Source organism: Enhydra lutris, unplaced genomic scaffold (genome assembly GCF_002288905.1).
Source record: "Enhydra lutris kenyoni isolate GAN:26980312 unplaced genomic scaffold, ASM228890v2 scaffoldscaffold46, whole genome shotgun sequence".
Lineage (NCBI taxonomy): Eukaryota > Metazoa > Chordata > Mammalia > Carnivora > Mustelidae > Enhydra > Enhydra lutris.
This window is the reverse complement of record NW_019154130.1, coordinates 5,258,600-5,276,287: the sequence shown is the minus strand read 5'-3', so window position 1 is coordinate 5,276,287 and position 17,688 is coordinate 5,258,600. Positions and strand designations below refer to the sequence as shown.

Sequence of the window (17,688 nt, the reverse complement as noted above, 5' to 3'; positions counted from 1 at the left end):
GGGGCTCAATTCCAGGTCCCTGGGATCATCACTTGAGCCAAAGGCAGAGGCTTAACCCACTGAGCCACCCAGGCATCCCACACACATATATTTTAAACATAACAAAAAAGGAAGGCTATAACAAGCAATATGCACCTACATTCAGATTTAACATGTTTATATTTTGCCATATTTGCTTAATTTTTCTTGTTTGAGAAATAAAATGTAGATAAAGTGTGAGTCCCCTGCCCCCTTTCCCCACCAGTTAATCATCATCCTAAAGTTGCATTTATGCTTGTTCTTATACTTTTACTACGTCAAAACATATTTAAGCACTACATAATGTTGTTTTGTGTTTAAAATGTACACAGATGGGGGCACCTGGGTGGCTCATTTGATTAAGCCTCCAGCTCTTGATTTCAGCTCAGATCATGATCTTGGTGTCCTGGGACTGAGCCCCACACTCAGCGGGGAGTCTGCTTGAGATTCTTTCCTTCTGCCCCTCCCCCTGCTCTTGAACACTCATGTGTGTGCTCTCTCTCAAATAAATTCAAAATAAAATAAGGGCGCCTGGGTGGCTCAGTTGGTTAAGCGTCTGCCTCAGGCTCACATCATGATCTCAGGGTCCTGGGATCGAGTCCCGAATTGTCAGCCTCCCTGTTCACTGAGGAGCCTGCCTCTCCCTCTCCCTCTGCTTTCCCCCCTGCTTATGCACTCTCGCTCTCTCTGTCAAATAAGTAAAATCTTTAAAAATAAAATAAAATGGCACCTGAGTGGTTCAGTGGGTTAAAGCTTCTGTCCTTAGCTCAGGTCATGATCCCAGGGTCCTGGGATTGAGCCCCACATCGTGCTCTCTGCTCAGCGGGAAGCCTGCTCCTCCCTCTCCCACTTTCCCTGCTTGTGCTCCATCTTTCTCTGTCAAATAAATAAATAAAATCTTAAAAAACAAAAAAAAACAGAAACAACCCAAATACACATCATTAGTTAAAGAGACAAACTGTGGTGTATCCATGCGATGGAGTACTTCTCAGGAACAAAAAAGAATAAACTACTTATGCGTGCATAACATGGGTGAACCTCAAGATAATTATGCTGAGTGAAAGATGCCAGACAGACGAAAGGATGAATGCATTTATATAAAATTCCAGAAAATGCAAACTAGTCTCTGGTGACAGAAAACAGATCAGTGTTGCCTGGGAATGAGAGGAGGGACTCAGAGGCCAGAATTCCAAAGGAGCATAGGCTTTGGTGAATAGAATCCCTTTCATTGTGGGTATGGTTTCAGATATTTGCTACTATCTTTTTTAGTTCTCATGAGACCCTTTTTTCAATGTTTGTACCTATTTTTCTGAAGCAGTATTTGACATCGCATGCTTACATTGTCCATATATACATATATGTTTAGGTGTGTGTGTATACACGTGTGTGCCCACAGGTATCGTCTAGAGCCAGGTCAGTAGTGATCATCTTTGTTCCTGGAAAATTAGAATTAACTTTTTTTTTTTTTTTTTTAAGTAGGCTCCACACCCAGCGTGAAGCCTGATGTGGGGCTTAAACTCACAACTCCCAAATCAAAACCTGAGCCAAGATCAAGGGTCAGATGCTTAACTGACTGAGCTACCCAGGAACCCCTAGAGTTAACGTTCAAGTTTTTTTTTTGTTTTTTTTTTTAAGATTTTATTTATTTATTTGAGAGAGAGAGTGTGAGAAAGAGAAGGAGCAGAGGGTGAGGGGGAAGCAGATTCCCCGCTGAGCAGGGAGCCCGACACGGGGCTTGATCCCAGACTCCAGAATCATGACACGAGCTGAAGGCAGATGTTTAACCGACTGAGCCACCCAGGCGCCCAGAATCAACTTTCCTTAGTGAAAAAATTAGTCTAGGTATCTTGGAGTGTGGTTGTCATGCTAAAACTTCATATACCAAAGTTGAAAATTAAACAAGAACAAACTAAGGCACATACCCACTTATTTTAAAAAGCTTACAAGCTTTTAGTGTCAAAGCTACATTTTGCCAGTATTTTGGCTAACACGAATTAGCAAGCTAATTATGGCTTTAGAAAATTGATGTAAGGGGGTGCCTGGGTGGCTCAGTGGGTTAAAGCCTCTGCCTTCGGCTCAGGTCCTGGGTCCTGGGATCGAGCCCCACATCGGGCTCTCTGCTCAGCAGGGAGCCTGCTTCCTCCTCTCTCTCTGCCTACTTAAGATCTCTGTCAAATAAATAAACAAAATCTTAAAAAAAAAAAAAAGAAAATTGATTTAAGAGAGCTAAACAATGCCTAGGATTCTTTTTTTTTTTTTTTTTTAAGATTTTTATCTTTAATCTTTACACCCAGTGTGGAGCTCAAACTCACAACCCCAAGATCAAGAGTCAAATGGTCTACCTACTGAGGCAGCCGGGTGCCCTAGCCTGCAATTCTTTTCATCACATAGATATTACTTAATTAGTTGTAAGTTCTGTTGAAGTCAAATTATTTAGCCAAGTAGGTCCTTTTTTTTTTTTTTTTTTTTAAGATGTATTTGTTAGAAAGAGAGTCCACTCAACTAAGAGAGGGAGAGAGAGACTGAGGCAGACTCCACACTGAGTGGAGAGCCAGACCTGGGGCTCCATCTCATGACCCTGAGATCAGGACCTGAGCCAAAACCAAGAGTCAGATGGTTAACTGACTGAGCCACCCACATGCCCCCCTAGCTAAGTAGGTTCTAAGAAATAAATGGAATTTGGCTGTTCTAGTACTTAATGTCCTGCTTTGACATGTAATGCCTAAAATCAGAGAAGTATTTATGGGGAGTTAACATTTGTGTTTATAACATTGTGCTTATAACCATAAACGTTTAAAAATGCTTCCTGATTCCTTGAATGCTTACGTTGTGTTGTATACCCAGGATGACTTTTCACCCACAAGCAAGCTTCAGCGTTTGCTGGCAGAGTCTCGCCAGATGGTTACGGACCTGGAGCTGAGTACTCTGCTCCCCATCAGCTCCGAGAATCTCAGCAGCAGTGCCAGAAATGTATGTGCTTATTTTTCTTTTGACCCCATTTATGTATCTCAATATTCCACTGAGTACTCATCGGTGTACCTCACGGGTCAGGATCCCATCCTTCCCATAAAGGAAAAGTTCCTTTGTGTCTCTGACGCAGAGAGGTAACACGCTGGTTTCAAAGATGAGTGCAGAATCACACTCAAATGTCACTGCACTCAGACTTCCTCTTTCTGATTGCCTGGGCACATGAATATGAATTCTTGGGGCTATAAAAAGTACACATTTTACTATAGAAAATGTCAAATACGGAAGTAGAATATTACGGGGCACCTAGTGGCTCAGTTGGTTGAGCATCTGTTGGGGAGCCTGCTTCTCCCTCTCCTCTGCCCTACCCCCGCCCCTGCCTTTGCTCTCTCAGTGTCTCTCTCAAATAAATAAATAAAATATTTTTTAAAAAAAATCTCTCTTTTTTTTTTTTAAAGATTTTATTTAATTATTTGACAGACAGAGATCAAAAGGAGGCAGAGAGGCAGGCAGAGAGAGAGGGGAAGCAGGCTCCCCACTGAGCAGAGAGCCTGATTCGGGGCTCAATCCCAGGACCCTGAGATCATGACCTGAGCCAAAGGCAGAGGCTTTAACCCACTGAGCCACCCAGGTACCCAATAAAGTATCTCTTAAGGAGCACCTGGCTGGCTCAATCAGAGAGCATATAACTCTTTATCTCAGGGTTATGAGTTTGAGCCCCACATTGGGTGTAGAGATTAGTAAAAAAAAAAATAAATAAACTCGAAAAAAATAATAAAGTCTCTTTTAATCACTGACAGGTCCTTCCCCATCTTTCTTCTTACTTCTTCCTCTTTCTTCTTCTCCTTCTTCATTTTTTATTTTATTTTTAATTTTTTAATTTTAATTTTTTTTAAGATTTTATTTATTTATTTGACAGAGAGATAGCACAATTAGAGCAGCAGGTAGAGGGAGAGGGAGAAGCAGGCTCATCGCTGAGCAGGGAGCCTGATGCGGGGCTCGATCCCAGGACGGTGGGATCATGACCTGAGCTGAAGGCAGACGCTTAACCCACTGAGCCACCCAGGCGCCCCTCCTTCTTCATTTTTAATGCCATTTATTTATGGAAGAAACACTGGGTCATTTGTCCTGTAGAATTTCCCACATTCTGGGTCTTGCTGACTGTCCTCACTGTTATTTATCACATTCCTCTATCCTGCATGACTCCTAGGAGCTGGTATTTAGATCTAGTGACTTGATTAGACTTGGGATCAGGTTGGGGTTTTTCTCTTCTTCGGCGTCGCTCTTTCACTGGTGGTGCCGCCTGCTGCCGGTTCCTTCGTGTCAGGAGGCGCCTAATACCTGGTTGTGCGACTTGTGGATGTAAAGCTTGATCAAAAATTTGTCAGCCTGAACTAAAATTATCATAGAGTTCACATAATGATTTTAGTATTCTTATATTATTATTACTTAGATATATTATTTCTTTTATTTATTTATTTTTTTAATTTTTAAAAGATTTTTATTTATTTGAGATAGAGCAAGAGCAGGGAGGAGGGGCAGGGGGAGAGGGAGAAGCAGGCTCCCCGTTGAGCAGGGAGCCAGATACAGGGCTTGGTTCCAGGAGCCTGAGATCATCACCTAAGCTGAAGGCAGATTCTTTTTTTTTTTTTTTTTTTTAAGATTTTATTTATTTATTTGTCAGAGAGAGAGAGAGGGAGAGAGAGCAAGCACAGGCAGACAGAATGGCAGGCAGAGGCAGAGGGAGAAGCAGGCTCCCTGCTGAGCAAGGAGCCCGATGTGGGACTCGATCCCAGGACGCTGGGATCATGACCTGAGCCGAAGGCAGCTGCTTAACCAACTGAGCCACCCAGGCGTCCCTGAAGGCAGATTCTTAACCAACTGAGCCACCCAGGTATCTCTAGATCTATTATTTCACTAGGAATTGCAAAATAGTCATTCTAAATCTGTCAGTCCTTCAGGGAGTGTTTTACATGTTAATTTTGATTGGTTTTTCTAAGCACAGTAACATTTCAATAGCAGGGGTATAAGTTGCTTTGTGGATTTTATAGCCTTAACGTAAATAGGAAAATAACGTTGAACTTGAAATCAGGATACCTGGGCTCCGTTTTCCTAAACTGTAAAGAAAGAGCTTGGAATTGATGCTTTAAATTTAAGAGACCAGGTACATTAGTTGGGTGTGCTGTGTGCATAAAGATAACTTGAAAGCCATCAAATTGAACTTTTTTGTATCCCTGACTAAAAAACTACAGTAAAAAAAGGTCTGTAAGAACCTGGAATGCTTTATTCATTCATTCATTCATTCATTCATTCATTCATTTATTTGACAGAGATCATTCGTAGGCAGAGAGGCAGGCAGAGGGGCGGGGGGAAGCAGGCTCCCTGCTGAGCAGAGAGCCCGATGTGGAGCTTGATCCCAGGACCCTGGGATCATGACCTGAGCCGAAGGCAGAGGCTTTAACCCACTGAGCCACCCAGGCGCCCCTGGAATGCTTCTTTTAAAATCAACTGTTTGTAGACTTTAATGTGTATATGCTCATTCTTTAAAGGAAACTAGTCCGTGGGGTGCCTGGGTGGCTCAGTTAAGCGTCTGCCTTCAGTTCAGGTCATGATCTCAGGGTCCTGGGATTGAGCCCCGCATCTGGCTCCCTGCTCAGTGGGGAGTCCCTCCTCCCAGCTTGAGTTCTCTCTTTCCCTCTTGGAGAGAGAGAAAGAAAGAAAAAAGGAAGGAAAGAAAGAAAAAACTAGTACAGATCACTAGTTCAGTGAGTTTAGGCAAATGTATACATGCTCACATAACCAATATCCCAGTCAAGATATAGAACATTTCTGTCACCCCAGGAAAGTTCCTCCATGATTTTTGGAATGAAGCCCTTCCTTATACCTACCCCAGGAAACAAACAATCTGATTTTTATCATGAGAGAATAGTTTTGCCTATTCTAGAACGTAATATAAATGCACTCATACAATATGTGCTCTTTGTCTAGCTTCTTTCAGTAGAATTGAGTGTATCCTTGTCTTAAGTGTTGGTGCTTCACTCCTTTTTATTGCTGATTAGTGTTCTGTTGTATGACTAGACCACGGTTTGTCTCTTCACCTGTTGATGGGACATTTGGGTTTCCAGTTTGGGACTATTACAAATAAAGTTGCTATGAATGTTTTATATAAGTCTTTTTTTTTTTTTTTTTAAGATTTTATTTATTTGAGAGAGAGGGAGCACCCGCGCTCTTGGGGGGAGGGAGGGGCAGAGGGAGAGGGAGGAGCAGATTCCCACTGAGCAAGGAGCCTGACAGGGGGATCGATCCCAGGACCCTGGGATCATGACCTGAGCCGAAGGCAGACGCTTCACTGACTGAGCCACCCTGGTGCCCTGTATGAGTCCTTTTTAACGTACATATGTTTTTATTGCTCTGAGGCAAATACCTAGAAGTAGAATCACTAGTTATAGGACAGTCATATGTTTAACTTTTTAATGAACTGCCACATTGGTTTTCAAGGTAGTTTGGACGCTTCACGTCCCTACCAGCAGTGTATGCGCGTTCCAGGGTCTCCGCGTCCTCGCCAGCACTTGCTTTTGTCGGTCGGCTTGGTTTTAGCCATCTTAGTAAATGGGAGGTGACATTTGGTTGCCCCTTCACTTGTGTTTTCCTGATAATCTGATGATGTGCATCTTTTCACGTGCTTATTGGCTCTTCACATATCTTCTCTTGTGAGGTGTCTGTTCAAGCCTCCTGCCCATTTTAAATTTGAATTGCTTCCTCTGTTACTGAATTATAAGAGTTCTTAACATAGTCTGCACACACACCTTTGTCTTTTGTCAGATATATTGTGAATATTTTCTCCCAGTTTGTGGTTTGCCTTTTTATTTTCTTAAGTGTCTTTTGAAGAGCAGAAAGGCAAAATCTTTTTTTTTTAAGATTTTATTTATTTATTTGACAGACAAAGATCACAAGTAGGCAGAGAGGCAGGCAGAGAGAGAGGGGGAAACAGGCTCCCGCTGAGCCGAGAGCCCGATGAGGGCCTTGATCCCAGGACCCTGGAATCATGACCTGAGCCGAAGGCAGAGGCTTTAACACTGAGCCACCCAGGCGTTCCAGAAAGGCAAAATCTTGATGAAGTCCAGTTATCAATTTTTTTCAGGTGGTGCTCTTTGTATCCTGAGGAATCTACCCCAAGGGTGTGAATATTTTCTCCTCCTGAAAGTTTTAAAGTTCTGTTAGGTTTTTGGCTCATATCAGTTTAATTTTTGCAGATGATATGAAGTAAGGATCAGGCTCATTTTGCTTCCCATCGATATCCAGTTCCAGCACCATTTGTTGAAAAGACTGTCCTGGGGGCACCTGGGTGGCTCAGTGGGTTAAAGCCTCTGCCTTCGGCTCAGGTCATGGTCCCAGTGTCCTGGGATCGAGCCCCACATCGGGCTCTGTGCTCTGCAGGGAGCCTGCTTCCACCTCTCTCTCTGTCTGCCTCTCTGCCTACTTGTGATCTTTGTCTGTCAAATAAATAAATAAAATCTTAAAAAAAAAAAAAAAAAGAAAAGACTGTCCTGTTTTTGTTGAATTACTTTTGACAACTTTGTTGAAAATCAGTTGCCTGTATGTGCAAGGGTCTATTTTTGGACTCTCTGATCAGTCCTATTGATCTGGTTGTTTTCCTTAGACCACAGTGTATTGATTATGTAAACTCTGTAGAAAGTCCTGAAATCAGGGGCGCCTGAGTGGCTCAGTCAGTTGAGCATCTGCCTTGGCTCGGGTCATGATCCCGGAGTCCTGGGATCGAGCCCCACATCCTGCTCCCTGCTTGGCAGGGAGCCTGCTTCTCCCTCTGGCTGCTGCTCCCCATGCTTGTGCTCTTTCTCTCATTCTATCTCAAATAAATAAATAAAAATCTTTTTTAAAAATTAGCTAACAATCTGAAAAAAAAAAAAAGTCCTGAAATCAAGTAGTATGCATGATCTACTTTGTTCTTTTTTGCAAAATTGCTTTGTCTATCCTAGTTCTTTTGCGGTTCTGTAGCCGTTTTAGAGCCAGCTTGTCAATTTTTTACAAAAATACACTCTGATATTCTGATTTCATTGAATTTATAGATAACTTTGGGAAGAATTGACATTATTTTAAAGATTTTATTCATTTATTTAAGAGGGAGAGAGCACAAGCAGGGGAGTGGCAGAGGGAGAAGCAGACTCCCCAGTGAGCAGGGAGCCCAATGCGGGACTCGATCCCAGGACCCTGAGATCATGACCTTAGCCAAAGCCAGACACTTAACGACTGAGCCGCCCAGGTGCCCAAGAATTGACATTTGTGGACAGCGTATATCTCCGTTTATTTAGGTCTTCCTTCATTTCTCTTAATCATATTTTGTAGCGTTCATGGGGGTCTTGTATATCTTTTGTTACTTTTCTTCCTATTATTTTGTTTATTGATTCTATTATACATGATACTTTAAATTTCACTCTCTCCTTGTCTGTTGATGGTATAGAGGACTGCAGTTGACTTTTGTAAATTGTTTTTAACTAAATTCACCTATTCTATTAGGTTTTCTGTAGATTCTTAGCATTTTCTACATAAACAGTCATGTCATTTGTAAATAATTTCTTTTTATAATCTTTAGGTTATGTCTTTTTCTTACCTTATTGCTCTGGCTAAGACCTGCATATCAGTGCTGAGAGTGGACACCCTTGTCTTGTTCAATGAAATGCTCTCTGGTGGCATTGCTTGCTTAGCTTTCTATCATACTGGTATTTTATTAGATTCAGAGTTCCATGGAGCTGTTTCCATGTGACACAGATATGAAACTAGAACATTAATCGTTTTATTATTTTTTTGAAGATTTTATTTTTATTTTATTTTAATTTAATTTAATTTTATTTTATTTTATTTTTATCTCTACACCCAATGTAGGGCTCGAACTCACAACTCTTGAGATCAAGAGTTGCACACTCCAACTGAGGCAGCCAGGCTCCCCAAGAACATTAACCATTCTAGAATCAACACACTCATGGCCATGACCTTCAATGTAGTTTCAAAGATTACCTCAAAGAATAATTTGGGCCCCCAAAATAGTGACTTTTGAAGTAAATATGCCACTTATGCCATGTGAGCTTTTCAAAGTGGAAGCCCTGATGGACTTTGTGGTGTTTTCTGGGAAGATTTTCTTTTGACAAAAAGCATTAGTGAAGCAATTTACTTACTTTGGGAAAGAAAGTGTTTTTCAGTATTCGTAAGGGTTTTTTTTTTAAACAGCTTTATTGAGATATAATATACATAATGTAATGTTCTTCCATGTGAAGTATACAATCCAATGGTTTTAGTATATTTACAGAATTGTGTAACTGTCACCCTAATCCAATTTTAGAACATTTTCATCATCCCAAAAGAAACCCTGTACCTATTAGCAGTCACTCCCCATTCCCTCTCCCCTAGCCCCTGGCAACTATTAATCTACTTTTTTTCTCTATGGATTTGTTGGGCTGAGATTTTTAATCAGTTTATTGAATAGAATTCAGGGGATCCATAAACTTTGATGGGAATAGAAATCACACATAAGCTTATTTTAATTAACCTCTAGTTGAAATTTAGCATTTCCTTTAATTATAAATATAGAAAACAAGCCATAGGAGTATGTAAAACCTATGACTTTGTCCCCAGTAGAGATCACACATGGTTTCATATCACATTATAGTTATTGCAGATATCTTGAAATACCCTTTAGAACTTACCACGACCTCAGAATTATAGAATAGTAGACCTGCTGCTAGATCTTATTATTTAATGCTTTAATAAAGAAGAGTACAGGGACGCCTGGGTGGCTCAGTTGGTTAAGCATCTGCCTTCAGCTCAAGTCATGATCTCAGGATCCTGGGATCGAGCCCCGTGTCAGGCTCCCTGCTTGGCGGGAGCCTGCTTCTCCTTCTGCCGCTCCCCCAGCTCATGCTCACTCTCTCTGTCTCTGTCTTGCAAAGAAATAAAATCTCTTTTAAAAAAAGAAGAAAAAAGTATGGGGTGCCTGGGTGGCTCAGTCAGTTAAGCATCTGTCTGCCTTTGGCTGGGGTCATGATCCCAGGGTCTCGAGATCAAGTTCGGCGTCTGGGTCCCTGCTCAGCGGGGAGCCTGCTTCTCCTTCTCCTCCCTGCTCGTGTTCTCTCTCACTATCTCTCTCTCTCTCTCTTTCAAATAAACAAATAAAATATTTTTTTAAAAAAAGGTAGGGGGAGAGTGCAAAGGGCACTTGGTTGGCTTAGTCTGTGGAGTGTGTGACTCCTGATCTTGGGGTTGTGAGTTCGAGCCCCTCATGGGGTATAGAGATTACTTAAACTTTTTAAAAAGTGCATATTATTATATCACAGCCTTGTTTCATATTTTGATAACCACATTACCTCTGTAGTACAACTTACGGATTCCTAAATATGACCACACGATGCAAAATTTTGTAATAAAAACCTCACAGGCTTACAGGAAAAATGGGATTAGGAGCATAACACTCAAACACTTTGCCAGTGATACATTTTTTTTTTTTTTAAAGGATAGGAATAATCAAAATGGTAGGAGTTTTTATACCTGCTAGGTGGTTAAGAAATACATAAATATTGCAGTAAATATGGCACTTTAGGTGTCCGGGAAGTGGCAACTTGTGATTCACTGGGAAGTGGCGGGAAGGTAACCGGACGCCGATGTGAATGGGGGCGGCTTATAGCATACCGGGGAAGCCGAGGGGGCCAGCGGATGTTTGAGGGGTGCGAGTGGATGTATGTATTCCTGCGTGCCGTGGCTCGGTCCAGCTGGGTATGGGTTACCTAGTGTTTCTCATGGACGAAGTTGCACATAAATAAAGGTAAACTTCACATTATGCCCAAATAGTTCCGTAATACATTGGCTGTGTCAGAACAACTTGATATTTTCAAAACACGTGTTCCAGCAGAACTGACCGTCCTTCAGCATGATCTACTGGACAGACTCCTGTTCATTCTCATGGCCTCAGGCTCTTACCTTCTTCTGTGGGATTTTATGTTAAATTCCTATCTGAGATAAAATCTGAGATCTCCTTCACTTGGGTCTTCACCGCACGGCTGTGTGTTTCTGTGTGTGTGTCTCTGTGAGCGTGCGGGTCACAGTGCGTGGTAGGTTACATACCTGTCGCCCTCTCCTCTGTGAGCCCCTTCAGGAGCCCCTCTTCCCCACCCTGGCCCCCCTAGTTGTAGCACACACTGTACCTGGTCCAGAGATTGCCCAGGAAACACCTGCGATGGACGTGAACAGGAAGAACAGGAAAAAGACAAAACAGTAACCTCAGCTCTAGACTGAAAACATGCTCAAGCTGTTGATGTTGATGAAAACTTGGTTTAAGAGAATTTTTGAGGTAGAAAGATCCAGAAGAGGTACACAATCTCAACCTTTCACCTTAGGGGTGAGGAAGAGTGATGAAATCTCTTACTTAACATCCCTACAACCGGAATCAGATAATCATCTGGAATTAGTTGGAAAAAATATTGGCTGCAGATGTAACACATTTTCCAGAAGATTATTATTATTTTTAAAGATTTTATTTATTTATTTGACAGACAGAGATCACAAGTAGGCAGAGAGGCAGGCAGAGAGAGGGGGAAGCAGGCTCCCTGCCGAGCAGAGAGCCCGATGCGGGGCTTGATCCCAGGACCCTGGGATCATGACCTGAGCTGAAGGCAGAGGCTTTAACCCACTGAGCCACCCAGGCACCCCTTCCAGAAGATTATTAACTAATTCTGGAAATGTTGCAAAAACAATTCAATTAACAGAAATTTAAAAGTGTCTGGGCGGCTCAGTTGGTTAAGTGTCTCTCTGCCTTTGCCTGAGGTCATGATCCCAGGGTCCTGGGATAGAACCCTGCGTCAGGCTCCCTGCCTGGCTAGGAGTTTACTTCTCCTCCTCCTTCTGCCCCTCCCCCTGCTCATACATTCTCTGTCTCAAATAAATAAAATCTTTCAAAAAACAAAGAAATCTACTTGGCGACATATTTTACAGCTCCCTCCCTCTGGTCCTGTGAGTTGGGTGTAGCTAGTTACAGGAAAAAGCAAATAATTTGTTAAAGATCCTTAATTTTTGCGATAGGGAAGCAGGATAAGATTCTGAGAGGCCTGTCTGCCTCACCCTTTTTTGCCATCTGGTGCTGAAAACAAGGGTCTTATTTCAAAACCTTTTTCTGCAGCGTATTCTTAGACATCGCTGGAGGTACAAAAAGTGATACAGACCTTCTAGTGGGGAACTTAGCACTGTTTCCTAAAAATTGATCCTTTGACACAGCAATATCACTCTGGGACTCTCTCCTACAAGTATACCCACATGTGTATAAAGTGGCCCGGGTACAAGTTCTTCGTTGCAGGATTGCTTTGTAGTAGCGAAAGTTCGGAAGCAATCAGGTGTCCAGCAAAAAGGAGCTGAGGGAGTCATGATGGTACGTCCACAGTGGAACATTACAGAGCCGTTAACCAGAATGAGGAAGACCTGGGACGTGGAAATACTCCTGGGATTTCTTCATAAGCGAATAGAAGCGAGATATTGAAGGGTCTCTGTGGTATTCTTCACATGTACAAAGGGGATGGGGAGAAGAATATATGTTTGTTTATTTTATGTCAGCGTATTAGCTATTTAACAAGAGCCCCCGATAATTTAAAAAGAGGAAAAAAGGAAAGAATAAAACACTGCACAGCTGACCACATCACCTTCCCCTACAGCAGGCTTTCTACTTACCTGAGAGGTGGGGAGGGGGAGAGATTCCACTGGAATCTGAATTTGGACTTTTGACAAGTACTTGGGACTGGACACCCTTCATGGCTGGTTTGAAACTGTTGGTGTTGTCTGCCAGGGCTCTTAGGGCTCTTAACCTTTTTTTTTTTTTTTTTTTAATCACAGGCTGATAAACCCTATAGATCCCCTTTAGAATGATGTTTATTTGTTTTGATATGTATTTTTTTTTTTAATCCAAGTTAGTTAACATGTAGTGTAGTATTGGTTTCAGGACTAGAATTTAGTGATTCTTCACTTACACGTAACACCCAGTACGCATCCCAGCGTGTCCTCCTCCACACCCATCACCCATTCAGCCCACCCCCCTCACCTCCCCTCTGGCAACCCTCAGTTCTCTCTAGTTAAGAGTCTCTTATGGTTGTCTCCCTCTCTGTTTTTATCTTATTTTAATTTTCCTCCCCTTCCCCTATGTTCATCTATTTTGTTTCTTAAATTCCAGATTTGAGTGAAACCTTATGGTATTTGTCTTTCTCTTAGTTCGCTCAGCATAATATACTCTAGTTCCATCTATGTTGTTGCAAATGGCAAGATTTCATTCTTTCTGATGGCTGAGTCACATTCCGTTGTCTATATACACCACATCTTCTTTTTTTTTTTTTTTTAAGATTTTATTTATTTATTTGAGAGAGAGACAGAGAGAGAGAGCATGAGCGAGGAGAAGGTCAGAGAGAGAAGCAGACTCCCCGTGTAGCCGGGAGCCCGATGCGGGACTCGATCCCGGGACTCCAGGATCATGACCTGAGCCGAAGGCAGTCGTCCAACCAGCTGAGCCACCCAGGCGTCCCTACACCACATCTTTATCCGTTATCAGTCAAGGGACATTTGGGCTCTTTCCATTATTGGGCTGTCATTGATAGTGCTGCCATAAACATCAGTTGCATGGAACCCTTGGAGTCAGCATTTTTCTGTCCTTTGGCTAAATACCTACTAATGCAATTGCTGGGTTGTAGGGGAGCTCCATTTTTAACTTTAGAGGAATTGCCATACTGTTCTCGGGAGTGGCTGCACCAGTTTGCATTCCAGTCAACAGTGCAAAAGGCTCCCCTTTCTCTACATCCTCACCAACACCTGTTGTTTCCTGAGTGGTTAATTTTAGCCACTCTGACAGGGGTGAGGTGATACCATGGTTGTGATTTGTATTTTCCTGATGATGAGTGATGCTGAGCATTTTTCCACGTGTCTGTTGGCCATTTGGATGTCTTCTTTGGAGAAATATCTGTTCATGTGTTCTGCCCATTTCTTAGCTGGATGACTTATTTTGGGGATATCGATTTTGTTGAGTTCATTAAAGATTCTGGATGCTAGCCCTTTATCCACTAGGTCATTTGCAAATATCTTCTCCCATTAGAATAATGTCTCTAAATGAATAAAATACATCAGGTTATAAAATACATAAGAAGGCCTGTTTGAGCAGGGAGGAAGCGGCATGAGCGAAAGCCCAGAGAATAACCCTAGCCTAGCTCAAATGCAGGCCCCACGGGGAGGAGAAAGGGGCTGAGAAGGGGGGCTTACCCGGTGCTAAAGTTTACCACCCGCGTCTACCCATGTCTTTCCAGGTATCTTCCTCCTCTTTCCTTTTTTTGCTGCTGCTTTTTAAAAATATCTCTCCTGAAACAACTAGCAATGCTAACCAAGCCTTTAGTAGGTACTTTAATTAACAGGGGTACTTAGAGTTGTTCATTCCTGTTGGTGACCACTGTCTTTGCTTTCAAGGGCTCATGACATAGTCCATTTAAGGCTGACAAAGAGTCAGTTATATTTGGGCATTAGCTGATTGCCGTAGCTGAAGGCTTAGCATACATGGAAAAGCAAACACAACCTCACCACTAGGCAGTTAGACCCAAAAGGGCCCCACACACGAATAGGAAATCAGTACCTCTTTGCTGGATAGATGGTAGCTGTATAAAATGACTTCTTTGTATTTCATTAATTCCTTAAGGTGTTCTAAAGGCATTTCTGCTATATTTGTGTATTGTCTTAAGAACTGTCCAGTTTTTCTCTCCTGGGTACTAATTTTGAAGTTGTATTATAGAACTTAGAAGTCGCAGAAGAGTCAGCTCAGAAAAATACCTTTCTTAGTAATTGAAGAACACAAAAGTCAACTTCACTGTTCATTGTGGTCATAGGTAAGTCACCTTTGTGTGTATCTCCCCTTCTATCTCCCTTAATATTTAACAAGTAACTTGGGAACATTGATAATGTAGAGTCAAGGCCATGCATTTGTTTGATCTGTAATCCTTTCTCTTGTTTGACCTATTTATACATACCTTCTAAATTTAATCAGTAAAATGTCAGTTATTTGTATGAGAAATGCAAATCAAAAAGTTCTTGATCTCAGTGCCCAGAATTTTAAACACAAGGAAGTAAATACAGGCAGCTTTCTTTTTTTATTTTTTTGAATATTTTATTTATTTCTTTGACAGAGAGCAGGCCAGAGAGAGCACAAGCAGGGAGAGCAGCGGAGGGAGAGGGAGAAATAGGCTCCCCACTGAGCAGGGAGCCTGACGGCTCCATCCCAGGACCCTGGGATCACCACCTGAGCCAAAGACAGATGCTTAACCAACTGAGCCACCCAGGCACAGCTATAGACAGCTTTCAAAATCAGAATCTAAATTAACATTTCAGGGGTGCTTGGGTGGCTCAGTTGGTTAAGCATCCAACTCTTGATTTCGGCTCAGGTCATGATCTCAGGGTGGTGAGATCCACGCTGGGTGTGGAACCTACCTCTCTCTTTCCCTCTCTGTGCCGCTCCGTCCTGCTTCTCTCTTAAAATGAACATTTAAGCATTTCAGTTGGCTGTCTGGAAAGAAGTGTTTTCATGGGGTTTCAGGTTTTATAAAAAGGTTCATTGACTGGGGTGCCTGGCTAGCTCAGTCCATGGAGCATGGGACACTTGGTCACCGGGTTGTGAGTTTGAGCCCCGCGTTGGGTGTAGGCATTACTTAAAAATAAAAACTTAAAAAAGAAAGAAAGGTTCATTGATGTAGTAAGCACTTTCTTGATATGTGTTTCCTTCTATCAAACCTGCATTTCAAATGTAAAATTTCTTCAAAATCCAGTTTGGTAAGTTAAAAAATGTAATCATTTCAGATGCTTTCATTGTAAGCAGAGAACATCTCAAGAACACTGTGAAAGCATGAAGTGTAGATAGCCTTCTTCCTCTCCTGGGCTTTTCCTCTCTTTGCTGAGAAGTTTTCATATTTATGGTATTTTACGTGACCTTATGTAGATAAAAATCTGGATGTATAGTTCATTTCATAGAGATTCGGAACTTGGAGCACACTACCCAATGCTCTGTTTGACTTGATTTTATTAACTCTGTGTTTCCTTCCTGCAGAAGCCGATTTTTCATCTTTGGAAGGCAGGAAGCAGACATCAATACCTAATACTTAACCTTGAAAACAAAAAGGGGATTGTAGTCCTTTGTAAGCAACATTTAATACCAAAGGGAAGCAGAAACTGAAAGCTAATTTTTTAACATCTATATTTTGTTTGTTTTCAAGTTGACTGTTTTCATGTTGAGGACATTTTTTTTTTTTTAATGTGTAAGAAATTAGACCTTACTGTGTATTCTCTATATACAAACTTGGAATTCTGCTCAGAGAGAAAAGGACTTCTCTGTAAAGATGCAGACTGCGTTAAATACCAGAGAAGCTCTTTAAAAGTGTGGACATCAAATAGAGAACCCCTCCATGTAAAATGCTGTTTTAACTATCTGCTTTTAAAAAAAACCTGTGCATACATTTAAATTATAACCGACAGCTCATCAGAGTCAGCTGCAAATCTATGAGAAGTAGTATTCTCTTCACTGGTGGCTTTACCCCTGGATTTTGCTGTGTAGAATAGACATAAAATGATATATGATACAAAATATTTTTAACTGGAATGTGTCTCCTCAGTTACTGACAATTGAGGTCCTTCTGTCCCAAAGCTGAACAGAGCCCCATCTCATCTGGGTCTGTAGTAGATCCCATCTACTTACACAAACAAAAGCTTGTTGGAAGATCAGGTTTTATATGCATTTCTTTTTATCATTAGAGACTAAAACACTTCCCTTTTAACTTATAATTTAATTTTTTAAAGAATATACTGTGTGCATTTCTGTCCCTTGTAAGAGAATTGATCAGCTTCATTCAATAAAAAATATTTTTAATATAAAGAAGAATTTTCTCGGATTTCTTTTTATTATACAGGAGCAAAATAAGGAAGGTTAGTCGCTGAAACCAAACCTGGCGAGTTAATTTCCTCGGGAAGGGGAATGTATTTTTTTTTCCTAAGCATTGCAGATATCAAGGTTCTGTTGTGCTGTATAAATGCCCCTTTGTTGAAAGGTTTCAGTGGTACTTCAGAGATGATTTTCAAGAGAGTGGAGGAGCCACCCCATTTAGCCTTTTTAATTAGGGTGCTGAAAAGGGAAATTGGGTGAGGTGTGGCTGTGTTCTTCATAAATGCTTGCTTTCTCCCTCAGGCACGGCCGGTTTGGGCAGAGGAAGTCTGAGAAAGGTGCAGTTGATTCTGAGCTGTTGGAAACCTAAAATGTCCCCGGAGAGGCTCATTTCCAGTCTGAGATACAAAATATGAAAATTTCTCCTTCTCTTTATGCTGGGTTCGTGGCTGCATGCCAGCTTGCCCAGGGAAAAGAGAAGTAGAACACTGATGAGATGCTAATAAGTAGGAAAATTTCAGGAAACCAAAGAATGAAAAGGTCAAAAATTATTTTGTGGGTAAATGTATTTGAGCTCATAGGATTATTGTATCTAAGTACCCATCTCACCCCACCATGTTATTTTGAATTATAGCACATGTAACTAAAAACTGGGGAATCTTAATATTATTAGCAGCTTATCTGTCTCATCCGAAAGTTACTTAAATATGTGAGCAGTTTCTGTTAGGAAGAGTCAGCCCTCAGTCTGTCTGAAAGAG

At 41.6% G+C, this 17,688-nt stretch overlaps 1 protein-coding gene across 5 annotated transcripts in view; it reads left to right on the top strand.

Moving 5' to 3' along the window:
- Positions 1 to 16,163, top strand: part of LOC111156438 (coiled-coil domain containing 62) — a 42,307-nt gene extending 26,144 nt beyond the window's left edge. For 4 of the 5 annotated variants that reach the window (XM_022517345.1, XM_022517346.1, XM_022517344.1 and 1 more), the window contains 3 exons: positions 2,863 to 2,988; positions 14,798 to 14,891; positions 16,103 to 16,163. In XM_022517345.1, coding sequence (XP_022373053.1) covers positions 2,863 to 2,988; positions 14,798 to 14,851 — 180 coding nt within the window. In that variant the 3' untranslated portion in view covers positions 14,852 to 14,891; positions 16,103 to 16,163. The remainder of the gene's footprint in view (positions 1 to 2,862; positions 2,989 to 14,797; positions 14,892 to 16,102) is intronic. The other variant, XM_022517347.1, reaches the window with a different exon arrangement.
- Positions 16,164 to 17,688: the final 1,525 nt, after the last annotated feature.